This window comes from Archocentrus centrarchus, chromosome 18 (assembly GCF_007364275.1).
Source record: "Archocentrus centrarchus isolate MPI-CPG fArcCen1 chromosome 18, fArcCen1, whole genome shotgun sequence".
Lineage (NCBI taxonomy): Eukaryota > Metazoa > Chordata > Actinopteri > Cichliformes > Cichlidae > Archocentrus > Archocentrus centrarchus.
In genome coordinates, this window is record NC_044363.1 from 22,487,799 (window position 1) to 22,514,187 (window position 26,389).

The 26,389-nt window shown below is 43.3% G+C and overlaps 1 protein-coding gene across 5 annotated transcripts; it reads left to right on the plus strand.

Annotated features, from left to right (window-relative positions):
• The first annotated feature begins 2,584 nt into the window (after positions 1-2,584).
• On the plus strand, positions 2,585-24,964 carry per1b (period circadian clock 1b). Of its 5 annotated transcripts, none has more exons than XM_030753195.1 (20): positions 2,585-2,760; positions 10,891-11,798; positions 12,843-13,096; positions 13,334-13,455; positions 14,494-14,695; positions 14,784-14,978; positions 15,786-15,864; positions 16,042-16,148; positions 16,646-16,799; positions 17,099-17,369; positions 18,438-18,546; positions 18,751-18,910; positions 18,990-19,105; positions 19,236-19,382; positions 19,939-20,346; positions 21,340-22,124; positions 22,207-22,393; positions 22,691-22,904; positions 23,117-23,267; positions 23,366-23,858. In XM_030753195.1, exons 2-20 carry the CDS (start codon positions 11,389-11,391, stop codon positions 23,624-23,626), a joined length of 4,332 nt encoding a protein of 1,443 aa, XP_030609055.1. In that variant the 5' UTR covers positions 2,585-2,760; positions 10,891-11,388; the 3' UTR covers positions 23,627-23,858. The 5 variants fall into 5 exon arrangements, with proteins under 5 accessions (XP_030609055.1, XP_030609058.1, XP_030609057.1 ...); XM_030753198.1 differs by having other exon boundaries at positions 23,117-23,192; positions 23,591-23,858; XM_030753197.1 differs by having other exon boundaries at positions 22,691-22,764; positions 23,175-23,267.
• Positions 24,965-26,389: the final 1,425 nt, after the last annotated feature.

Here is a 26,389-nt window from a genome sequence, read left to right on the forward strand (position 1 = left end):
AAAAGAAGAAGCTCTAAACAAACTACGCTGGAATGTGTCTGTCTTGTATGTGTTTTACTGGAGTTATTTTTAACTAACAGAAAAAGCCAAAAGTTTGTCCTGAAAATGAAGACAAGGCAGAAGACACGGTCCTGCCAGCCGACCCAGAACAAAAGTGACTGAGGCTACAGTCTGCACGAGCTCACCACAGCTGGACAACAGAAGATCGGAAAAACGTTGGCTTGTCTGCTGAATTTTGATTTCTGCTGCAACATTCAGATTGTGGGCTGCGGTGTTCACCCTATTGTTGCTGAGCATGGTCATCCCCTTGTGGATACAGTGTATCCATCTTCTGATGGCTGCTTCCAGCAGGATAACGTCACGAAGCTCAAATAGTCTCAAACTGGTATATTGAATGTGTCAGTGAGTTCACTGCACTCAAATGGCCTCCACAGTCACCAGATCTCAATCCCATTGAGCACCTTTGGGATGTGGTGGAACAGGAGATTCTCATTAGAGACGTGCAGCTGCCAAATCTGCAGCAACTGTGTGATGCTGTCGTGTCAGCGTGGACCAAAATCTCTGAGGAATGTTTCCAGCACCTTGTTGAATCTGTTCCACAAAGAATTAAGGCAGTTGTGTAAGGAAAAAGTGGGTCCAACCTGGTACTCGCAAGGTGTACCTAATAAAGTGGCTGGGGAGTGTATATTCTAAAGAGCACCTCATGGTGTTTGCTGTTTTTGGTTCAGTGCGGGTTTGTGTTTTTCTTCATACAGTCTCGGTGTTATGCTGGGGACATGAAGTGGACACGAGCACCTGTTGTCAGTCACTTCCACCAGAAGTTTGGTTTTGGTTCGATTTAGTTGTAAATCTAAAGCGATGAAGGTCATACTGAGACTCTTTTTAAAGCCGCTGCAGAGTAAAGCTGGCACAGTCTGCAAAATCCAAACATCAAATATACGAACCCTCAGTGGAATCAAATAAATCTGTTGCTGATATGTAACAGGATTCCATACTGATACAGAAGAGTATCCATGAATGCATATTTAATATTGCTCCACATGCTCATATATAATTGCTGGTGTATGGCACACTATTCTGCAGCTCTCTGCAGCTGCACGGCTCCACTGCCATTTCCAGCAAATGAGCTCAGACAGGCCATGTGCAGGTTTCTCTCCACCAGAGGCAGCCAGGCAGCGAGGCCAACTAAACCAGTGACTGAGGAAGAAAGTGGAGCATTCAGACAAGAGGATTTTGTGGGGTTGTTGATCTGTGCATGCACAAATGTGTAACTTGTATGTATATACATTGTTTGTTGTGTTTAAGATCCACTTTAAACTAATGTCTAAGATAAAAGTAATAAATGCTTCATGTTGTTTATTAAATAGTAATTTTGGCAACTTCTATCCATTTAGAAAACCACCCTGCTGTTTACAAAGAAAAAAAGAATCCATAAGAAGATCGGATAAATTTGACATTAAAGGTTTTGCGCATTGTTTATTTTATGTTTACCAATGATCTGAGTGACACTACTAACAGAGGAAGGGCTCTGTCCGAATTTTTTTTTTAATACTATGTCACTGATAACATTTTATATATTTTTATTATGTTATTGTTCGGGATGGGAGGTGTCGCAATCAATAACGTAATGTACAGTCACTGATCAACACCAGGCCGAGCTGGAGCCTGTAAATCTCATAACGCTGTGTTTTTCTTTTAATTTGTCACTTATTTATAGTAATTGCGCACAGGCATGTGCCCTACATCTGCGTTGTTTACAGCCACTGAGCAACCATCCCATTGCCGCGTGCCTCTGGAGAGGGCATACAGAGCGAATGACGTCATCGTGCTGGGAGCACGTTGAAGTGTACATGTCTGGGCCTTGCCGCAGCCGTAAATACGAAGTAAAAGCGCAGCATAATCAGCGATTTGTTTTTCTCAGCATTTGGGGGCGGGGGGTGCGGGGTTGGACAGGAAAGTTTTCTTACGTCCCTTCTATAACTGTCGAGTTAGTAAGAACCTCCCCCCCCTTCCCAAAAAAGAAAAAAGAATCGGGGTTCAGTTATTAGTCTTTTCCAGGATGAAGCTGCCTTTAAGCTTTTCAAAGAACAAACCTACAGACCAAGTTAAATTAACTTCCACAGTATAACATCTAATATATATGATAATACAAAACTGTTATTCCGCAGATGCACGCAGATGAAGAAGAATATTTCATACTGGTTTCAGCAGTTAATTTGATAACAACAAAAAAATATATAAGCGCAGTATTTCAGTATATAACTTTGGCCTACACAAAACTGCTTATCTGAAACGGCTGATCTTTTAACCAGCTGCGTGTTGAAACTATAAGTGGGCTGCTACTGCGTGCGTTACGGTGAGCTGCAGGCGGCTACACCCTCTCGTGTTCCAGAGCGTTTTTGAAGGGAACTCAAGACCAGTCACTCTGCAACGTGACCGCCAGGCCCCGTGCGGCTAGCCACGCCCCCCTCAACCAATTAAAACCCGCCGAGGCGGGCTTTGGGCGGAGAAACTGTCACATGCCATCCAATCACGACGGCGATTTCAATATTAGTTACCAGAACATGTACGTGCACGTGTGTCCCTGCGTGTAAACTACAGTTGGTGGAAGAACAAAAAATGTCTGGAGAGCCAGTACTGACCGTCAAGCGAAGACAGTCGTTGCTATCGGGATTTATGCTGACTATTTCAAGACTTTTGAGTACCTCACCGTGGGTGATCGAAACGATTGCGTTATTGTTATTTTGAACCATATTTAAGGTAAGCTTTGTTTTGAGTTTGTGTTACAGGTCGGTGATGCTTTGTAGCTAGCATGTTAGCTGTTATTATACTAGCTGTGTATCAGTGTACAAACTGCAAGAATACATGCATTTAACTGCTTCTTATTATAGCTGCTGTATGTGACTCAATATCATCTATAACCTGCTTAACTTCGTGTAATCAGCTGCATTAACAGTATAAATGTATTTCGAAGAAGAAGCTCACACCGTGAACTAATGTAACACTGCAGTAATAACTGGATCTCCCCAGTTCACAGGACCTATTTTTCGTGAACTGTGCGAACCTGGTCCCTTGCTTTCTGCGTGGTGGACGTGCGCATATGAACGTTGCACAGTTTGCTAACAGGGCAGGAAAAATGCCCCCCCCCCCGCCCCCCCTCTCATGTTTACGTTATGCTTACTAGCTGTTAGTTATTAACTTTATTTTATATAATGTGACTTAATTAACGGTTCCTATTTTCAAGTTACAAAAGATAATGCCTTCATATTTTTAATACTTAAGAGGCAAATGGGGGATGGAGGGGCGTAGTGGTCCTAACTGCTAGTTATGTTAAGCATTAGGGTTGGACTCTGATTGAGGTACTAAAGCAACAGCAAATGTTTGCTGTGTGTTTTAACCACACTAGTGTAAACTGCACTTCCAGCTAAAAGGGATTCCTAGAGGCCTCTTTGCTAATGTACACATAATGTTCTTGGTGCAGGCATATTTTACTGAAAGCCAAACATAGTTTTTACAGCTCTACTCTCACTTTGTTGCCCTCCATATGGTCATGAAAAGAAATTAATATAGGGCTGTTTCACTTGTGCATTTACTGTAGACAGCTGCATGCCTCTGCTCCTGTGATTCAGCAGTAGCAGTCCACTCATGCCTGTGATTTGTACTTTGTGCAGTCGCCTGCAGAGGCTGCATTACGTTGTTACTTTGTCATTTCATTATATTAAAAAAAAAGGAAAACATCGCACACCCCTGGTGTTTTCATTCAGCCAGTTTCACTTGGCATCTGCACCAAAATCTCGTGACATTTGAGATGGTGTCCTCTTCCAGACTTGTAATCCCCTCTGAGTGGCAGTTTGACAGTAAATTTTCCATAAACAGTTCAACACACCAGATACCACAGTTTAGAGGCTTGAGGGTCCAACATGAGCCTGCACAGATTCAACCCTGCAGCTCCTTGCAGAAGCTTCTTGCACCCTACTGAGTGACCGTACAATGTTGCACAAAAGCTACTTTCAGCTGCTCCCTTATTCACAAAGGGTCGCCACAGTGGATAGCTCTACATGTTTGATCTGGCAGATTTTTATGCCAAATGTCATTCCTGACACAACCCTGAGGGGATGTGAACTGGGAATCTTTTGCTTTTTTAGGCAAATGTGTAAACTACTAATCATTCCAGAAGGCTTATAGAAGAAACTGTAGAGAGAAGACAAACTGTCTTTCACCCAATAAGTGACCCATCAGAAGGTCTGAGAGAGGACTGTGGGTGGGCAAGAGATGATGGCTCTTCTAGCTCATGCATTAAAAAGAAGTCAAACTTGATTTGTGGCACCATGGAGGCGTGCTAATGTTGCATGAGGTTGACAGGGGAGGAGGAGACGGGCAATGGTTTTCTCCACATTGCAGTCATCTTATCATATGCATGTAGGATAATGACTCAGCTAATGAGACAAGTAAACAGTCTTGAGTTTCCCCTCACAGTCAAACATCAAAGCAAGAATGAGTCATTTACCAAAAGTTTGGTCAGCAAAAAGAGAGCACAGTGTTCTTTCCCTTTTGACTGCGCAGGCGTTGTTCACAGCTGTCAAAAAAAGAAACACTTTTTGATGATTCAGTATTTTGCTCCTTTATTTGAAATAAAAATTGAGAAATAGGTTCAGAAAATCAAAGAAGGCAGAGGGATTTGAGCAGATAGCAGACTGAGCATTAGTATCTGTCTTGAAAAATAAAAATAAAAAAATATCAAGGTCACCAGACTTACCGCAAACTGCCGAGAAATAGCTCGCTTTTTTTTTCTTCTTAGGTTTTCTCTTTAAGCAGCCTTGTTTCTGGTTTGGTTTTGAGGTTTTACGCTCAAAGCTGCCATAGCCTCACAGGTTTTTTTCATTCTTTTATTATACTTTCATTGTTAAAATTTCTAGCTGAACTTGTTCAAGACAAACGTGAACAAGTCTGCGTGTGTGTAGGGTTTTTACTGGAGTGTTTCAGGCTTTTATTTGACCTTCTCCAGATGTGTTGAGGTTTGCTGGCAGGCAATCCAGAGCGTATGCAGACATGCATATCTTCATGCACCTGTACTGTTATTAAATGATCAAGTTACCACATGTGATGTCTAAAAGTAGTAATTTACACCAGTTACTTGATTTTTTTTTTTTTTTTTTTTTTAAATGTCAACAAGTGAGACTAGTGAAGAGCATGTTTGGTTTGGGAATTAAAGGGGTCCCGTTATGCTTTCCTGATTTTCTCTCACATATTTCTATATGTGACTTCAGACTGAGACAGTGAAGCCATCAATAAGCAGGATTCAAGGCTGGCTGGACTTTTTGGGGTGTGTTACAGCACAGTTTACCAAACACTGGAAAACCTCTAGACTCGCTGTTTAGGTTATAAAAATTCTTTTCAAAAGCATCTCAGTAAACTGATATATTTCCAACTGAATCCAGACCACAGGTCACGACATGGAAGATTGACTCAAAGGCACGAATGAGTGTTTGGAGATTTGCTGAATCAGTTTTCTTTAGTAAGGGGAACAGATGTGATGTTAAGACCAAAGACTTGTCTTGACATTTAGGTTGTCATTTAGGCAGATTTTTGTGAAAGTTTGCTCCTTTTTTTTTTTTGGTAATCATAGACTACTGATAACTTAGTTACTCCGAGATCAATGAGTAATAAATGCCCAAGTGTGGTGTACTGATAAAACTTTGGCTTAAATAATCACACATCATCCTCTCAGATGTATGTCAACTAGTGAAGCATAATGGGGTCATAAAAAATAAGTTGACTGAATACACATTGATTCTGATCTAGTGGTTTTTATAGCTCTAATGGTTTGCTTCTGAAAAGGTCTGTTCTCCCGTACGTGTCCTGAAATGTGAACACCTCAGACTCTGGACAAAACTTTCTTTTAAAATCCGTAGCTTTTAATAAATTCACGCTTACTGCCACGTAATTCTGGTGTCTCTGAAAACTGCAACTTTGTGATTCATGAAGCACGGAAAGAGAGACTTTCAGAAATGATGATCCAGACACTCTCTTTATCAGTCATAAACGTTAAGCCAAAACATTAAAGCCACGCTCACAAGTCTCGGATCATTTTTAATGTCTTTATGTTATGCACAACCCACAGGCTCCTTCCTGTTTACACCAGCATACATGCCACGTGTACATGACATCTGTGCAGGTTTGCTTCTAAAACAGCAGCTTAAAATGAAAACCTCTGGATCCAGATGTAGTTTGGGTGTAGTGTTGGCTGTTGTTTTTTGGACTTGACAGGTTCGGGGCAGGTACTCAAAGGACTGTTCAAACATCAAAGCGTATACTACTAGTACAAGTATGACATATACTACCAGTACAAGTATGGCCTAGCATACCTGTACTGACTTTCCAACCTTATTTGTGGTAGTTGTGGTAGCTCCAGCCAAAACAATGAGCACTAATTGAGCTTTCTGCCATTTGTTGACTATAAATTGACAACATCTTGGATCATGGCTAAGCTTACAGTTAAAGCAAGACAGTGAGAAAGTTGCCAGATGTTGTGGTGTAATGCCAACATGAAAATGAAAATAAGCTGTCCTGAAAATGAAGCTAACAGGATATTCATCAGGATTTATTTCCATTCGTTCAACTGTTGCTGAACCACTTTATTGCACATTTATAATATCCAAACTAGGTTATTGTAACATGGGTTTCCACAGCTTGGATTATAAAGTGCCTCAAAGGCTGTGCAGTTTGGAAATACAGTCCTAACACAGGTTTAATTTATTTTGTCTTAAGCTGGAAAACTTTATTTTGTTGTTTAAATCAACTAAAATACTTTTATTTCGTAATCATATAATCATACAATTAATGCAGATACAACAAATGTAAATAAATCCAAAATGTGCACATATATTCTGTAATATATGTTTAATCACAGTATAATAATGCAGTCTCTAGCCCTGGGTGCAGTCATGGTGTGGCTGTGGTGAGAAGCGGTGCGCCCTTTTTTCTGAGTCTGGCTCGTGCTAAGCGTGCGTCTCTGCCACTTAGATGTACATCATGTACAGTACACTGCCGCTCACAATCGCTGGTCATAAATCAGCTCGCGCATCTGTTCGCCATGTTGCAAATTTAAGAGGTAAACCTCTGGGCGGAGCTGAGACCAGTGTCTGGCAGGCCCGTCTGGGAGCGGTGGTTTCGACGCGGTAGCCCAGCCTCTGTGTGTCGCGCTCTGTCATTGGTCGAGCGAGCTGACCAATCAGCACCCGGCGAGACCTGCGGAAAACACCGCCGCGTACACGTGCCGCATGTACACAAAAAAAGCACAGAGAAGCAGGGATGCTGTGCAAGCGCTGTCAGACTGCGCTGTGCTGACATGTGGAGCAGTGGGCGCTGATGCCGGTGAGGGGAAATTGAACGAACATACTTGTTTAACGCGCGCGTAAGGTTACAGAGATGGTGTTGTTAGTTTGAGCTCAGTGGAGTAGTTCACACATGTTCATGCGCGGAGCATCGCCACACCTTCCTGCAGCCTCCGTCTGTGCTTTACAGCAGGGAAGTATCTCATGTTACTCTGAGCTCGCTTCAGGTGGCTGTTGTTTGGGAGAAGCGGTGCCTGCTTTGTGTCTTGTGCTACTGTCCCAGTGCAGAACTTGTGGTGTCATATAGTAGTTGTGTATATTATGGTTGTTGTAGGGTACCAGAGATTCTCATTCAAGTTAGAGCTGCTACCTTAATTTTAGAACTTATAAAAAGCCTTTATATATACACAGGATATATGTTTGTCTTTTCAAAATGTACTGTTGCTCAACAGTAATGTAGTTACAGTCACTTTGATGACACCTATTTCTATGACTGATTAATTACTCCAGTTTTTTGTTAAAATGTCAAAAAATTGTTTGTATTCACATTTGAGGAGGAGCAATCATTGAGCTGTGTGCATTGTTCCCTTAAATCCAACTTTATTGACTTATTGTTTCAGTTTGAACTTTTTAGCTTCAGATGCCTCCTTTTAAGGCCACCCACCATAACCCAGCTGCAGCACATTTCATGAATACAACAAAGTAGCCTCCTCTGGTGTTGAGTTTCATGCTCAGCATTGTGTTGTGTTCTGTTTGCTTTTACAGCCTCCAGGTGTAAAACATTTGCAGGTCTCTTTAGACATGTGATTGTTTTAGACTGCTCATGTTATGCAGATACTCACATTTATTAGTAATTACAGTCATTTTCCTTTTTTTTCTGTGTGAACTATTGATGCTCTGATTGTGACATTCTGGACTAGTACTGATATCGATGTTTAAAATAATAATTTGGCCATTAGCTGATGGTTTTTTTTTGTTTACTTATTCTCCATTTGTGCTAAGGAAACAGATAAATTCTTCATTATAAAATAATATTTACTGGTAGGCTCATGATTTGTTTGACATGTTGGTGTGTCCTTTGTGTAAAGCCTTACAGTTACAGTGTTTGTATCAGATCACTTGCTTCATTACCATCATAGTGAACAGATTTATGGCCAACTGTTGGAGCAGAGCCCAGCTAGAGTCAAGTGGAGAAACACAGTTTCATTGGCATGAATGCTGCATCGCTTCTTTCATTCGCTGTTTTATATTTATCACTCAAGTGAACGCATGATTTACTTAGCCCCTGCAGACATGAGTTCTTTGCATTTTTGATTACTGTCTAATCATTACCACTTAATTTCTCTCTGCACATGTACAGGGCCATACTGTCTGTCAGAAGGTGACATCTCACATGTCTTTTTGTCAGTCCACATGGCAAAGATGGTCAATATGCAATGATTTAAAGCAGAGACAATTGAGAAATTCACAGTAGAGTGTGTTTGACAGCTTTGCCTACTTTCTCTTAAGTATAATACTGATATGTTTAGAGCAGTCCCGATAGGGATAATGCTGTTTGAGGTGTGGTTGTGTAACGCTTTACAAAATAAGATAATTGCAAACTGCTGAATACGAACTTTTGCATTTCCAGATCAAGTACATCTTTGTATCTTTTGATCAGTCGTGCCACTTTACAGGTAAAACTCACAATGAACATCGACCTGCTAGTTCATCTGACTTGGCCAGGAAATTTGCAGGACAGAAATGTACATTAAATGAACCTCATCCAAACTCCTGTGACCCTGCTGTGGATGTCTTAGAGACTCAGGTCTCATGGTGTTGGGAAACTGATTTGCCTCTGTGCCACACTGACACAGCCCAAATAGACTTATAATGAAGCATGATTCACTTAACCTTCTTGTTAAATGTGTACAACACGGGGCAGCCGTGAGCAAGGCAGATTAGGTGTAGAAGTTGAGAAGAAATTTAAGATGTTTTTTTTCTAAGTAATGTGTTAGTCTTGTAGTCAGCATGCCTTGTTACGTTTTCTTTCCCACAGCATGACAGACATATCTTGCATAATCAGGGACTGGTCGTATAACGTGCATTTCCTGTGAAGGTGGGTGGCATACTGGCTCATACTGTCAGTGGCTTGCAGAGATACCTCACGGTCATGGGTTCAGATCTGATCTGGCCTTGCGGTGTGAAGTTTGCATGTTCTCCTCGTGTCTGCGTGGGTTTGTGCTTTCCTCCTATATTTTCACATAGCCTCTCTGATTGGCTGCAGAAACTGAGGTATACAGGGTGCAGTGGGTGGACTGCGATGGTGCATGCAGGTACTGTAATAGTTGAGCACAGTTCTTCACCACCACCTTTGTGTGTGTTTTTGCCATCACCCGTGGAAGTGTGCATGGATGCCAGCCTGCCTCACACCCACTCACGCCCTGCTTGCATATTTCTTCATCATAATTGGTCCTTCCCTCTGCCCAGTCTGGCCATAGTACATACAGTTTGTCATGTGCAAGCGTGCATCATCCATCTGACCAAACATAATGCTGATTAGCATTTCATGCCCAGAAAGGAGGCAGCTTGGTTACGGCGAGGCAGCACTGCATGAATTTGTTAATCGCCTCTCCCTATCTACAGTTTGTTACGTTTTAAGTTATTTATGAGTTACGGTCGTCACAGGCCCTCATCACTTGTTATCTCCTCTTGTCCCCTCAACCGTAATGGGCTGTTGCGTAAGGACAGGTATATCTGAGCATATTTAAACCTGTCCTGAACAAATGCCGCATCACAGCATCAATGCACACCTGTCGTAGGCAGGTAAAGAGGGTTGTGGGGCAGCCAGGTGTATAAACTTGAGAGGATTGACGACTGAGTAAGAGGCTGTGTCGTCTTCTGGTTGCGTCTGCAGGTCTTAAAGGATTATGGGGTGTCACCGCTGCTTGAGGAATAAATAGCACTAGACTCTTACTTGCGTAGGTGGGCTGCATATATATATACTTGGAGTTGCTTCCCGATTATTATTAGCGCTCTCTGATGTGAGCTTTGTTCTCTCCTCCCAGCATACTGCTTGTTTTGACTGTCCTGGGGATAAAAGGAGATTGAGCTTTGACGACTAACCAGTGTCCTATGTCACTTTGGCACCAACACATGTTCACCTGATCTATATTCAGATCCATGCATACGCAGTTGTAACATGCAAATAGAAATAGGAGATTATTGTTATTCTGTGTGCAGGATGAGGAGATTGTTTTTTTTTGTTTCCTAGATAATCTGAGTAAAAGGAGTACAGCTGGGCCCTAAACAAGAGCGCGCACTCTTACACTGTGACATGTAGCCCGCATCGCTCGGCAGGGAAAACATTTCACGCCGTATTTGATTCTTCTTCTGAGGCTGACACGATAAACTGATAAGCTTTTTTTTTTTTTCTTTGCCTTTTTAAAGCTGCAGTCCTTGGGTGATACTAGAGAGACCATGACAACAAGTGTTTTATAATCCTAATATTGCTGTCCTCTCTCTCTCTCTTTCTCTTTCTGTCTGTGCCCATCTCTCTCTCTCTCTTTCATTTCAGGTGGCCTTTAGCGCCTAGAGCAGCACATCTCTAAAGAAGCGAGAAGACCAGATACAGAGTGAAAGGAATGTTTTTTGCTCTCACCGAGAGCTGTTTTTCTCACTCTCCCTCACAATCTCTCATCCCATCTGTTGGAGCACTTATGCCAAGGCTGTTTCATAACCAGAAATTCATGTCTTGTCTGCAGCGCTTTGAGTGACACTTCTTCCCAAGATAATTATTGTTCTGTTTGTTTAGAAAGACAACTTTTGCTTTTAAGTGATTTGTAACAACCTGCAATTTTTTTTCTGAAAATCTGCAAAGAGAAGATTTTCAAAGGAAACAGGAGAAACGATGATGCGCTCTGTGTTTTTTTTATTTTAATTTTTAACTAGCAGCCAACAACTATGATTCACAAGTGTGTACATAGCAGTCCCACTTAAGTTAAAGTTGCTGCTTTTTTTTTTGGCCTTGGCTGACCCCCTCAATCAAGCTGTACCAGCCTCATCTTACACTAGTATGAGTTATGACAACTCTAAATCAACGCCCAGCAGCAGCACTTGGGGGCGAATGGCAGGGGGCGACAAGAAAGACCAGGAAGCGGAGTCCCAAGGGTTAAGTGTGCAGAAAACCAGCAGTGGTCAGCTCGGTGACAGTGTCACCCAAACGGGCCAGAGGAGTGGAGCGGGAGGAGGCTCATCCCCCAGCGAAGGATCTCGATCCGGAGGTTCATCTGGAGATCAGAGGGGGCCGGCATCAGATGATATGGACGGGATCTCAAGTGGGAACGACTCCGGAGAGAGGGAGAGTGAGGGCGGGATGGAGAGGGAGAACAGGTCTCACGGGCATCAGTCCGCACGGAGCTCCCACAGTTCTTCAAACGGCAAGGATTCTGGCATGATACTGGAGACTACAGAGAGCAACAAGAGGTAAGCGAGGAAGAAGTCTGCAGCTTAGTGTGTGTTTGTGTGCGTTCAGGCTGAATTCAGTATAAGTTTAATCAGATTACAGTGAATGAAGTGAGTGGCTGCCTTAAGGCCCAGTGTAAGGAGTCTAAGAATAAAAGTTGGAAATGAGTAGATAAAGATAAAGACATTATAGCTGTGTGCTTTCATTATCAGACAAATGTCAGTTTCACTGATGCAGACAAACAGTGCTGTGCCCTGATTTAACTGTTTTACAAATCAGAGTATATATATATATATATATATATATATATATATATATATATATATATATATATATATATATATATATATATATATATATATATATATGGTGGCTGGTTAGGACCAACTTTTGGTTGCATATACAAAAATGTTTCAACTTTTTTTTTCTGAGTTCTTTGAAATCAGAAATGTAATTTCATTATACACGTTTACCATAAAAGCATTTGAGTGGAAACTTTATGCAAAGATGTACTGATCTGCCACAACAGTAAAATTGCCTGCCTGATATTGCTTAGGGTCTCCTGATGTCCTGTTGGAATGAGGCAGTGGATCATTTAGGTCGTGTGGGTTGCAGAGTTGCGCCTCCGAGGATTGGGCTTGTTCCGGTGCATCCCACTGTTGCCTTATTGTACTGCTGTCTGGGGAGTTTGGAGGCTGGGTACATACTTTGGGCTCTTTGTCATGTTAGTTGAACTGGTTCTGAGCAGTTTTTGCGGTGTTGCAGGGCGCATTGTCCTGCCGGGAGAGGTGGCTGCCGTTGGGAGTGTCGTTGCCATGGGGGGGTGCACCCTGGAATAGGTGAAGTTGTCGAGAACCCTCTTCTCTGCTTCTACCCATTTTAATCTGAAAAGCTTCTTCTAGCTGTCAGAGTGGACATCAGTAGCTGAAACTGCCTATTTAAATAATATCTTTGCATTTTTGGTTGCCTGGTCAGTGCTGCTCGTGCAGCAGCAGCAACACTGTTGATAAACTCATCACTCTTTCTGTGAACGTTGATTGTCTGAATCTGTCCTGCTTACCCAGCTCCAACTCCCAGAGCCTGTCACCTCCCAGTGGCTCCCTGGTCTACAGCCTGCCATCGAGCAGCTCGGAGCACGACCCCCACTCCACCTCTGGATGCAGCAGTGGCCAGTCAGCCAGGGTCCAGACGCAGAAGGAGCTAATGAAGGCCATCAAAGAGCTGAAGCTCCGACTGCCAGCTGAGCGCAAGGTCAAGGGTCACTCCAGCACTCTAAACGCACTCAAGTATGCTCTGCAGTGTGTCAAACAAGTCCGAGGTGAGGGTCTCTTTTGTTTTTTTTTCTCTTTTTATCATGAGAGAGACCTGTTTAAGGAGCTGGCCGTTCTATTGTGACAGACAAAACCCAAATAATGAATTTTAGGCCCTTAGCACATTCTTAAATATCTCTTCAGGTTAATGTTTGTTTTTCTATTATAAATGTTGTACACTTAGATATGTAATGCCACCTATTTTCATATTTACACCCTGACTGAGAAATGTTTAATGTTTCCAGCTAACAAGGAGTACTATCACCAGTGGAGTGTGGAGGAGTGTCACGGCTGCAGCCTGGACTTGTCCACCTTTACGATCGAGGAGCTTGACAACATCACTTCAGAATACACCCTCAAAAACACTGTGAGTTTAAATAGTTATCCACTTATTCCCACGTCTTAAAGCCACTCTTAAAGGTGCAGTCTGAGTTATGTTGATTGAGAAAAGTGCCTTATTACTGTAGTTAATGATTGTTTTATTACTTTTTCTACCTCAGGGTTTAAGATGTAACTTGAACAAAAGGAGGATTGGTTCAGTTTAATGGGCTTAAATGCTTTAAGAGAATTACCGATAAACTAATAAATAGACTCTTTACCTATCACATCCTCAAATAGCTACACAGTGTTCAGGTTTTGCTCATGAAGGGCATTCACAAGGTTTATTTGAATGAAATGCAGCAGCGTGACGCAGTCCAAACAATTGTCTTGCTTTCTCTGCTTACATTCAGGACCAAACTTTGGTCAGAAATGATTTTTTGGTTCCCAAGTGCTTCTTTAAGTTGCTTGGCACAAGCTGGCAGCTGGGGCTGCCTCCTGGTCACTGTCAGTCGGGGACGTTCATAAATTCCCACCATCCAGAAACTCTGAGAAGGAGCATCTGCAAGTCATCAAGGCATGCCATTTAGAGATTTTAAATGGAGATTTAGAGATTCAGCCAGAAAAAATTGATAGGAAGTGCATTTGGTGCCGCAAACTACCACACGGGCAGTTTTGAGTGTTTTGGCAGGTGCTTAGGTGTGTGTGTGTGTGTGTGTGTGTGTGTGTGTGTGTGTGTGTGTGTGTGTGTGTGTGTGTGTGTGTGTGTGTGTGTGTGTGTGTGTGTGTGTGTGTGGATGTGGATGTGGATGTCTGTGGGCATCCAGTACATACAGTCATGAAACTTCAGAACGTGAGTAGCTGGGATCAAAATTAATGTTGAATTTGAAGGTGGGAGCAGTCTTCAATGGTCTCTAGTTTGTCTTTAATATTCTTATTTTTTTGTGCTTGGCTTGTGTTTAAAAATATCCTTTTTCACACTTTCTTCTTCCAGAAACAGGAAATGAAATAATGTGCCCTATAAAAGATCCCAGATTGTTGGAGAAGCTGAAAGCATGCCTCATTAAATTCCTTCTGTTTTCTCCAGGACACGTTCTCCATGGCAGTATCATTCTTGTCAGGGAAGGTTGTGTACGTATCGCCCCAGGGCTCATCCCTGTTGCGTTGTAAGCCCGAGTGTCTCCAAGGAACCATGTTTTCTGATCTTTTGGCTCCACAAGACATCAGCACCTTCTACAGCAGCACGGCACCCTGCCGCCTGCCCGCCTGGGCTTCCTGCATCGGGTCTGGTGAGCATATGCTGACTGAAAATGGGAACAAGACTTAAGCTGTGTTTTTCTTATGTTTCCTGTACTGACTGACTCTGGTCTCCCCCAGTGTCTCCTCCAGTCGACTGCACCCAGGAGAAGTCCATGTTCTGTCGGCTCAGTGCTGACCGGCCGCAGGGCGGCGAGATGCGCTATTACCCCTTTCGCCTCACGCCCTACCAGCTCACCATCAGAGACTCGGACGCCGCTGAGCCGCAACCCTGCTGCCTGCTGATCGCAGAGAGGGTCCACTCTGGATACGAGGGTATTTGATATAATCCCATGTTGTCTGTATGTACAGTTGTTTGTGTATATGTCAGTTTTAAATTACACATTCATCACCAGTTACTCTGTTTATTTGACACTGAGAGGGAGGACATTAAGTCACACACAACTAAAAAGATGTACCAGAATATTTTATATTACATTTTGATGTAGGATCAACATAATGCCTTGCACTTTTTTTTACAGCAGGTGAAATAGTAAATCCATCCACTGGAACCAAATAATTACCTTAAGTTTCCTCCTTTACTGTTATAAAGATAAGGACAGAAATGTTCTTGCATGTAAAATGTAAGCAGACACCAGTGAGTGAATAGAGCAGCACAAAAAACAGCGTTTGGTGTCAGCAATAAAGCCAGCAAAGTAAAAACTGCGTTATGAATAAGTAACTTATGGTCTGACATGTGACAGGTTACTAGTTTGGTTTCAGAGGGTGTGTTTGTTTGGGTGAGACAGGATGAGTGGGCGGTGCGTTGGTGTTATTTCTTATGACAGGATGTTGCAGTGGAAAATGAAACGAGTGAGCCTAGAGTTTTCAGGAAAACAAACAAACAAAAGAACAGAGTCTAGTGTGTCTAAACTCTAACAGGTGCAAAGTCTGCTTCCATTATAGCTCTGGAGGAAATGTAAATACAAGAGACAGACACAGCGCATGTGGAATGCCATATTCCTTTGAATATGGATAATGTAGACACTCAATACTGCATGCCAGTGCCAGACACAAAAGGTCTGTTTCACCCTCCAAACATACAGTTTTTCTCATCTGGTCTGTGCCCTCTGTCCCCGTCAGCTCCTCGCATCCCACCCGACAAGAGGATCTTCACCACTAGTCACTCTCCCAGCTGCCTCTTCCAGGAAGTTGATGAGAGGTCAGTTACCCTACCTCTGGCCCTTTTCTGTTTTTAAACTTCTGTAGTGACATGGACTCATAAATTCACATTGGATTTGGAGACAGCTTCTTTTCTAATTTCACTTCACTTCTATGGATGTGTGCAAACTAATAAATCTCAGGTGTCTAACATTGAGGAAATGTGCTGTGTTTGCAGGGCAGTGCCACTGTTGGGCTACCTCCCTCAGGACTTGGTCGGGACACCCATCCTGCTCTACATCCACCCTGAGGACAGGCCCATTATGGTGGCTATACATGAGAAGAGTAAGCCTCTTTAACCCTTTCTTCGAAACGTAGTCACACACGACAAGCCTCACCTGGGAGTTTTTCTTATTCATTGTCCCCTGAAAGCATCCCTGAAAGAATTCCTACAGGGGAGGTTGGGAGTGGGCATAAAGGTTAAAGGTGCAGGCCACCCAAAAACAGACTGATAGTTTCTTCAGTAGAAAACAACCTTCCATTATAGCTTTGATGAAGGCAGAAGTAAAATTGTCAGAATTAACTGGATTTTTTTTAAAAATCTCATGATAAGAATGGGAAACTTTAATTTTAAAATTGTCACAATGTCTCTTATTGATGAAACCTAACATTGTTTGGTTTAGGCTTGCAGTGTTGCAGCTGTTCCTGTCTGTATTTGGGATGTTATTTGCAGGTGTATCTGTCACAGAGAAGCCCAGGGCTGAATAAACTGTTCACAGCTTTCATAGCTGTTTTACAACTCGGCACACTCACACAATGTCTGCTTTGTCATCTCTGTTAAGTCTTTCAGTTTGCCGGGCAGCCGTTCGACTACTCGCCCCTGCGTATGTGCGCTCGCAGCGGGGAGTATCTCACCATGGACACCAGCTGGTCTTCCTTTGTCAACCCCTGGAGCAGAAAGGTGGCGTTCATCGTGGGACGGCACAAAGTCAGAACGTAAGTTTTTCCCATCACTCTGTTCATGAACAGATTTTGTAGTGGTTGTTTTAGTGAAGTTTCAGGCTACTTGTTGTTGAAGGAGTAAGCCTTGTTCATTGGTCATCTGACCTTAAAGCCCATCAGACACACATTTAATACTGCTTTTAATGATTGAGGAAGGAGCTTCTTAAAAAGTGTCAGCCACTTTAAGTGAACATGAGAAATTGCAGACTTGGAGTTTGTTTCTGATATACTATTTTTCATATAGTTTATATCAGATAAACAGTTGTAAGATATGTCCCTTTCCCTGTCTCCAGGAGCCCCCTGAATGAAGACGTGTTCACCATGCCGCAGGACTGCGAGAGTCGCACCACCACGCCCGACATCGTCCAACTGAGTGAGCAGATCCACCGGCTCTTGGTGCAGCCGGTGCACAGTGGCAGCTCTCAGGGCTACAGCTCGCTTGGGTCCAGCGGCTCACGGGGCTCCCACCGCTCCAACCAACAGCACCTCAGTGCCTCGGCCGCCTCTTCCAGCGAAAGCAACAGCCCTGTTGTAGATGAAGTCGCGGGCGCATTGCACAAACCTGTAAGTCTGAGAAAAGAGTGTTTTGGGGTCTAAATACAAACAAAGGCAACTAATTCTGGGCATGCGTTTGGTTTCATGCATAGCTGAGTTAAACTTCACCAGTTGTGTAAAAAATTTTGACCACATCAAATTTTGTGTCTGCACTGACACTAAATCATTTTAAAGGGAACCTATTATGCCGTATTAAGACAAAGCAAAAGTTTAAAATTAATTACTAGTGATGCAATAGTGGTGTATAAACACATGGAGAGTCAACAAAAGGTGAGTGAAGAAGAAAAGCTCAGTGCATCATGGGAAGCCCCCAGCAGCCTAGGTCTATTGCAGCATAACTGATGGAGGGTCTGTGTGAGAGTGATTGTGATTGTTTGGAGACAGGTCGCCTTGTGATTGACAGTGGTTGCCCAGAGGGCGGCGGGTGTTGCACATTCAACCTCTGGGCAATCAGCTGGTCACTGCAACTACTTGAAATCCGGTCTTTAAGTCTGATGTCATTTCCAGGTCCAAATGCTCCTAAATAAACAACAATGGCATAACCAACGACTGTTCACTATTAAAGGTGATTGTAACATACCTTATCAGCTGCAGCCATTTCCGCTTCTCATTCTCATCGGCAAAATCACGTAAATGGAATTTTATGTCATCACTTAACAACCGGATAGGTGTCCAACTTCAAAATCAAGTCACCAGGCAACTACCAATTTTTTTTTTTCCCTACTTGCAAGGAGATTGCCGTGCTTTTACTCTAGCGTGACTAAATCATAAAGCAGCTTATTTCAGGCATTAGATGAACAGAGGAAGGGTTATTTTTAACTATGAATCATACAAGGCTACTCTAAAAATTATTCAGCTGGAAATGAGCTCATGTCCCCTTTGTGAAATGTTTTTGTTCACAAGCCTGTTTATCACCTCGTTTTGATACAGCCGCGTTTTCCTGGGTAATATTGCATCGTATTTAGGTTGTAGTGTTACGCACAGGCAATATGACACATTGGCAGAAGATCCAGACTGGTGTCATTAACTCATTAGATCTGCAGCTGATTTTCCTTGTTTTTTTTTTTTTCCCCCTAGATGACGTTCCAGCAGATTTGCAAAGACGTCCATATGGTGAAAACAAACGGGCAGCAGGTTTTCATCGAGTCTCGCAACCGCCCACTGCCAAGAAAAAACACCGGTACAGGTAAGAGGATGGAGTTATAGTTTTAGATCTGCAGCACGTGCCGACTTGCCTGTCACAGGAGAATAAATGATGACATAAGAATAGTAAATAATAAATTATGGTAAATACAAACAAATGTTAGTTTTATTGCTGTACCAAGAAAGACATAAAGTTCATAATAAGGTTGTCCGTTTAATTTCCTGATCCTCTTTATTCATCATCCAGGCACAGCAGGCATCAGAGCGATCAACAGTGATCCAATCAGAGGGTTGATAGCGGACATGACAAATCCGTGCAAAAGTTTGGTCCCTGCACCACTTGTACAGAAGGAGCCGTCTACTAGCTACTCCTACCAGCAGATCAACTGTCTGGACAGCATCATTAGGTTTGTGCACAAACCTAAAGTTGTTTCTATGTTGTCATTATTTTTCATCTTTCCACTTATCCTGTGATTTCTCACACAGGTACTTGGAGAGCTGCAACATTCCTAATACTGTTAAAAGGAAGTGTGGGTCTTCCTCCTGCACTGCCTCCTCAACGTCTGATGATGACAAACAGGAGCCCAGCGGCAACAGCAAAGGTACTTTTCTATGTCCTGGAACTAATTTGAGTTGTTAGGCAGGTAATGATGAAGGTAATTAGCTAGAATACAACAAACCTGGTTGATGTTGTATCTGTCCAACTAAATTCTGACGATGTTGTCTCTGCAGGTGGTTCAGTTAACCTCGTAGGTGAACCACCTCCTCTGCCTCCCCTGACCATGGCCACAAAGGCAGAGAGTGTAGCCTCAGTTACGTCTCAGTGTAGCTTCAGCAGCACCATCGTCCATGTGGGAGACAAGAAGCCTCCCGAGTCAGGTGGGCATCGTTGACACTGACACTCTCCTTCCTGGAAGCTGCAGTACGAGTTCCTTGCACACCCTAAATTTGAAGATTTTTTTTTTTTTTTTTTTTTTTTTTGATGTTTAAGGTTGACGTTGAAGTTGTGCTGTTTATGCTTTCATTTTGCAATTGAACCTGTTTCTTTTGTAGGTATACGACCTGGAAATTTTCTGGTTGATGTCTTTGTTTTTCGTTCTTCTGTTATGCTCACTGTTTTCTTTTTAAAACCCACACTGTGTTTTTTTTTTTTTTTTTCCTTGATATTCACCACCAAAATTATAATGTTACATCGGCTCCAGTGAAGAGGAGGCTTCCAGTTAACACACTCCTGTTTATCTGCTGCAGTAGATGTTTAAGTTTGCTGACAGTAGCCACCTGTAGCTCCTGGTCATTCCTCACTAAGTACAGCTGTGCGTCAAAATGTGTGCTTGTGGATGGAACAGTTATTTGCAAAATGAGTCATCTTTATTTCTTTTTTATATCATTACACCTCGCCTTCTCGTCCTCTTCTCTTCTTCTCCTCCTCTCACAGACATCGTCATGGAGGAAGCTCCTACAACTCCCACGCTGGCTCCTCCCTATGCTGCACAGACTCCTCCCACTACCATCACCCTGACTCCTCTCGCAAGCAGTTCAGCGCTTCCCACAAATGCAGCCATCGCTCCTCCTCTCCCTCCCCCTCCGCCACCACCTCCTCTTCTCCCTCAAGCCAGCCAGCCAGATAGAGACAGCCGGAGAAGTGGAAGTGTAGGAGGCGGAGCAGCGGGAGGTGGAGGTGGCCGGCTGGGTCTTACCAAGGAGGTGCTGTCCGCCCACACTCAGCAGGAGGAGCAAGCCTTCCTCGACCGCTTCAAGGACCTCAGCAAGCTGCGTGTTCTCGATCAGACGGTGTCTTCGACTGTGCGCTGCCGCACCGCAGCTGTCAACCCTCTGTCACAAGGTAGGAGCACACTATCAGCCTAAAACACACACACACACACACACACACACACACACACACACACACACACACACACACGCTGTTTACTTACACTAAATTATTTGGCTTCTATCACTATCTGTCTGGCAGTCCACCGAATCAAGCTTTAGGTACTCAGTAACTTAGCCAGATAGGGTAGATACTGGTGTACAGAGAATTACCAGTCACTGTTACTGATAATCAATCAATCAATAATCATTTGTTAAGCTAAAACACCAAACACTTGCTGGATGAACGTTTAGTGTGTTTCCTCACTTTTATTGATTTGAAATAGTTTATCTTGGACCGTTGATCATACAAAACAACCAAAGTGTAGCAAGAATTTAACACTGAATGTTTTGTATTGAGTAGCTGTTTCGCATAATGGAGAAAGAAGTATTTAAAACTTTACTGACTAAAATCCCACCCTTATTTTTAAGTAAAAATAGCAGTGCTACAGCATAAAGTTACATCATACCTATAAATGTATGCAAAAAGGAAATATTTATACAGAGTACCTATAACAGGGGTCTCTAGAGTTACGCGCCTCTTATGCCTACCTCCTGTGGCTCCTTAAAGCTTTCACAAAAAACTGAGGGCTAAGTCGAGATTATAAGGCTCAAATATATTTTGCAGCTCCATACAGTTTTTTTGTGGGGTCTAAAATTGCTTAAAAATGCCTTTTTTGATAGTAAAGGTTGCTAATCCTTGACCTAAAGTTAATGTACTGACTATTCAGAATGCAGCCTTACATACACAGCAATGTTGGTTTGTAATATATGATTCTACATATTGAACTGCATCAATTGATTTCTTTATACAGTGTATTACTTGAGCCAGTTGCACTTTATTTTTGGAAACTTGTATCATACACCTTCACAAGTCCACCGTCAGTACACTAATGTCTCTGAGGAAATGTCTGTGATTTTATGTGAAGCACCAAACTGAATGCAGTGTCTCTTCTATCTGCCACAGGAGTGCGTTGTTCCCGTGACTACCCAGCTGCAGGAGGTGGCACCGGTCACAGACGTGGTCGGGGCGGTAAGAGACTCAAGCACCAGGAGTCTTCTGACCAGCCCAGCTCTCTGGGCCTGAGTGGGAGTCGACAAGACCCCAGAAGCAGCACTGCTCCCATGCCTCTCAACGTGCCTCTCGTTCCTCCCACAACCTCATCCTCCTGGCCTTCTGTAGGCTCCCAGGCTAGCATGCCCTCTGCTCCTTTTGCCCCTGGTATGCTTCCAATCTACCCTGTCTACCCACCTCTTACACAGCCGTTACCTGTCCCAGATCCGTCACGTTTCCCCCCTGCCCAGATGGTTCCTCCCATGATGGCCTTTGTTCTACCCAACTACATGTTCCCGCAGATGGGAGTGCCCATCTCTCAGCCAGGCTCAACTCCCGGACACTTTTACAATCCTAACTTCAGTTACCCTGGGGTCCCCACAGCCACTGTCCCTACTACTTTGTCCAACCCAGTGCCCACGCCAGGCACCTGCGCCCCGTCTCGCAGTAGCACGCCGCAGTCTTACACTCAGACGCCAGTCGATCGTGAAGGTGCAGAGTCTCCCCTCTTCCAATCCCGATGCTCCTCCCCTCTCAACTTGCTTCAGCTGGAGGAATCGCCGAGCAACCGGTTAGAGGTTGCCACGGCACTAGCAGCATCTCAGCAGGCTTCGCCTTCGGTGCAGGGCGGAGCAGCCAGAGGACAGAGCTCAGCCAATCAGAGGAGCTCGGATGATACCTCCAAGGAAAATGAGAATGTAAGAGTTCAGGATAGGATGTCTAAACTAAAATTCAGCTGTTTTTCATGAAAGACTTAAATTTTTATTTCCCTTTCATTAGGCTGAGGCTAATGAGTCCAACAATGATGCCATGTCCACCTCCAGCGACCTGCTGGACATGCTGCTCCAGGAAGACTCACGCTCAGGCACTGGCTCAGCTGCCTCTGGTTCAGGGTCTTCGGGAACAAGATCCTCGGGATCAGGCTCCGGTTCCAATGGCTGCAGCTCATCTGGCACCAGCGGCACCAGTCAGTAGATTAATATTATCAATAACATCTAGTTTAAAGTCTTTAATTTAATGATTTCCATCTTGGGGATTGAGAGTTCAGGGTCACCCTGACAGTTGCTTGTTATTAGAAAATTAGATCTTAATAGATGAAAAATAGATAAAACAAATCAGAAACTCTAAAAGTTGCCAAAAAACCTAAAATTTCACTTAAAAACAATGTTTTGATTGAGATTCTCTTAATCAGCACTTTTAATAATGTTTTATACTGAAGCTCAGACAGCAAACTCTCTGTCCAAAAATGCTTTTCTCCTTTTAGTCAGTAGCCAGGGGACCCACACCAGCAAGTACTTCGGCAGCATCGACTCATCGGAGAACGACCATTCTCGCAAACAGCCAGCAGGGGGCAGCAGCAGCGCGGGAGGAGACGGTGGAGAGGAGCAGTTTATCAAGTGTGTGCTGCAGGACCCCATCTGGCTGCTGATGGCCAACACAGACGACAAGGTCATGATGACGTATCAGCTGCCTGTCAGGTACAGCACTGGGCAAAATGTCACTGAAGACTCATTCATTCAGCTTTCAGTACCAGTGTTTAAAACAGAGCAGTCCAGTTACTGTAGTATGGAAGAGAAATGTGTCCAGATGTCAGATTAATTTCATGTGTCACATATTGACCAAGCAGTTATCAGTCCAGAAAGGCAAGCAGCTTAACACTGTTCCACCTTCTTTGTGTCTTCATCTACAGGGACATGGAGACGGTGCTGCGAGAGGATCGTGAGTCCCTGAGGAACATGCAGAAACACCAGCCACGCTTCACAGAGGAGCAGAAGAGGGAGCTGAGCCAGGTCCATCCCTGGATCCGCACAGGACGCCTGCCACGAGCCATCAACATCTCCGTAAGCACAGCAAATCCAGCCTATCCCTCATCGAGGTGCGTTGTGTGATCTTTTGTGTGGCAGAAAAGACAGGAAGTTGCTTCTCTCTGTGCTTTCAGGGCTGTACCGGCTGCAAGTCCCCCCCCGCCGTTCCTCCAGCTGCACCGTTCGATGTGGAGATCCACGAGATGGAGTTGTGCAGCGTGCTCAAGGCTGAGGAGGAGAGCGCCGGCGAGACGATGAAAAATCTCTCGGAGACAGCTCACCCGGAAGACGAAGAGGACCAAGGCGTTGATGATAAAGGAACCAAAAAGCAAGACAGCAGCCAAGACATGGCAGCAGAGGAGCAGAGGATGGGATCAGACAAAAATGAGACTTAGCTGCTTAAGCCTGACAGGACTCACCACATAGGTGGCCCAAAGTGAAAAGCACTAGCGCTCATCATGAGCTTCATCATGAGGCAGTACGCACCTTGCAGGACTTCCCGTGCTCAAAGCATCATTACACAGGGTGCAAAATGAGCTCTGCTGGGATGCTGAGGTGCATATTGATCCGGAAAACTTCCATTTATTGTTGGACAGCAGGTCAGGGAGGACATGTTGATTCCTTGAGTCTGATTTTGATGTCAGCAGTCCAGGCACGCACTGTAACTGATAATTAAATGCTTTGGAAACCACCGGACACGCACACTCAGTTTTAGAGAGTGAATTAGTCGTGTTTTTTTTTTTTTTTTTATTAAAACTGTTCTTGTAGTACATGGTGTATTTATTTAAGTTGTAAAATAATCAGAGGAGGACTAAGGTTATTATGTTGCAAAAGAAAAAAAAAAAGCGCCTTTACATAAAGATGGATGTGCTTCACTGATGTTTTCATCTTTCCCGTTCAGCGTTAAAGCCTGTGAAGAAAGAAGGGACTTTATCTGACTTTTCTGAATGTTTCTGTTCAGGTCTCAATCCTGACTTCTTCTTTCTTTTCTTTTTTTGTTGTTTTGTTTTGTTTCTTCTTTTGTGTAAACCAAGCCACCCCCACCCCCCCCAAAAATTAAACTACTTTCACCTGATAGAGAAAATGTACAGTGAGAACCAAGTTATTTTGTAAACATTGTGTATATTTTTATACTTTGATGCACTGCAGATGGAGAACACCCATAAGAGGGAGTGTACTGTAAAAAGTGTATTTGAAAACCTATTTGTTATACTATAGATCGCAGTTTTTGGAGTGGGGAGAGTTTGTGAACCAGCAGTCAAGTTGCTTTACTCGAGAGGCAGCGTGGCATTCGCTGGGAGACCGGCCCGAACCTTTAAAAGGTTCTACTCAGCTGGGAGTTAGTTTGATCATTCATGTGGTTTCTCCACGGCGAGAACAATGAACAGTGCCACAAACACTACAGTGTATCCCAAATTGCCAGCCCCCTTTGGTGCTGTAAAGCCTGCAGCGAGAGGGAGAGCTTCTGTTTCGCCAGTGCTTGCTCGTGGTGGTGAGAACATTTTTTTGAAAGCGGCAGATGAAACTCTTTTAAAAAGTCCTTGAAAGAGTTCGGAGAGTGTTTGCTATCGTCTCTATTCCTCTCTGTCCCTTTCTCGCTCTCTTCTCTGTGGCACTGTTCTGGTCATGTGATATCCTAAGTTTCATGGTGTCAGTGGTGTCTGCAACAGTTTCATATTTTTGAAGTTCTTTGTACAAAAAAAGACAATAAAATGACTTAAAATGCCTTTAAATGTGAAGTCCAAATTTTTTTTTTCACCTCGTCCAGAGTTAGCTTTTTGATTGCATCTCGTTGCAGTCTATTTTTGTTGGTGGGTGTTTTGCAGCCGTTGGCGTGGATACACAGAAGCATCCAGAACAAACTGGAAGCAGGGAGCGGATCAGGGCAGCTGCTTTCTTACCCGACCGCAGTCTCCTTCTCCTTCAGCTGTGGTTTCTACCCAAAGTGGTCACCGCAGCTTAAAAAAGACAAAAGGCACGTCCTCCTTCAGGCAAACACAAAGTGGCAAAGCTGACTTCATTGCATATTATGATTATAACAGTGGCAGCAATGATTGCAATGTGTGTGGGTCTACTGGTGGAGAACTGGTATTAATATAATAGCTGAAGATACTCCATCTTTTCATACAATAAAAATGAGTCTTGTAAAAGAATATTTTGCTGTAGAGTTCAGCATATTTCATGCTTTCCGTAATTACGTTTAGGAGCACTGTATGGTTATTTTGGTTACTGTAATTTTTAAAAAATATTCCTGCATTTACACTGGATCGTTTTGTCAGTTATTCTCTGCTGAGGTGGAATTTGTGGAAGGAATTTAATCTTTTTAATGAACCGTCACTTAAATTGTGCTTGTGTGCCCACAGGCTTTAAAAACGGGAGTCGGCATCCATGCTGGCACCAGTACTTTGAAGTAAATGCTAAGTTTGCATGCTAACAATGTGTGGCCAACAGGAGGGATTACTACCGGCTGCAACCAGGACCAAGTTTAAAATCACCGGCACGGCACGCTAGGAGAACATTAAAAGTAAAAACACACAGGAGTGGGCGTCGGTTTCTCGTTTAGGTTATCATTGTTAAATTATAAAGCACTAATAGACACACCCACAAACAGCTCTTTGGAAAGGTGCATTGTAGTCGTCATCCCCTCCACCTGCAGCTCTGACAGCCAGTGAGCAGAGGAGGCTCATTACAGTCAGTAATGTTTTTAGGTTCTTTAACCTTAAAACATGTACTTACAAATATGTACTGATTAGTGTGCAATTACAGCTTCAAACAAATTGATGCATTCTCATAAATTCAGAATTAATGCATTAAAAATACATAAGAGCTGGTGCCAGTTTGTGGAAGCTGTCATGTGTTTGGTTTTCTCCAAACATGGTGCTGTGCATCACGGCCAAACAGACGTATAAAGACTCAGAGTGTGTAAAACATTTTGCTCAGTGTAACCATCTGCACCTCTGCAGGTTACAATGCCCTGGGCAAATACACACTTCTTATCACATCCTCCCACTGAGTTTGTTGTGCTGTATTTACAACTTGAATGCAAAAACAGTTCAAATCTAAACTTCACAGGAACAAAAAAGAAAATCAAACTAAATTACACAACTTCACTGCAATCCATACAAAGGTCATTTCACTAAAAGTCAAAAACCTGAACC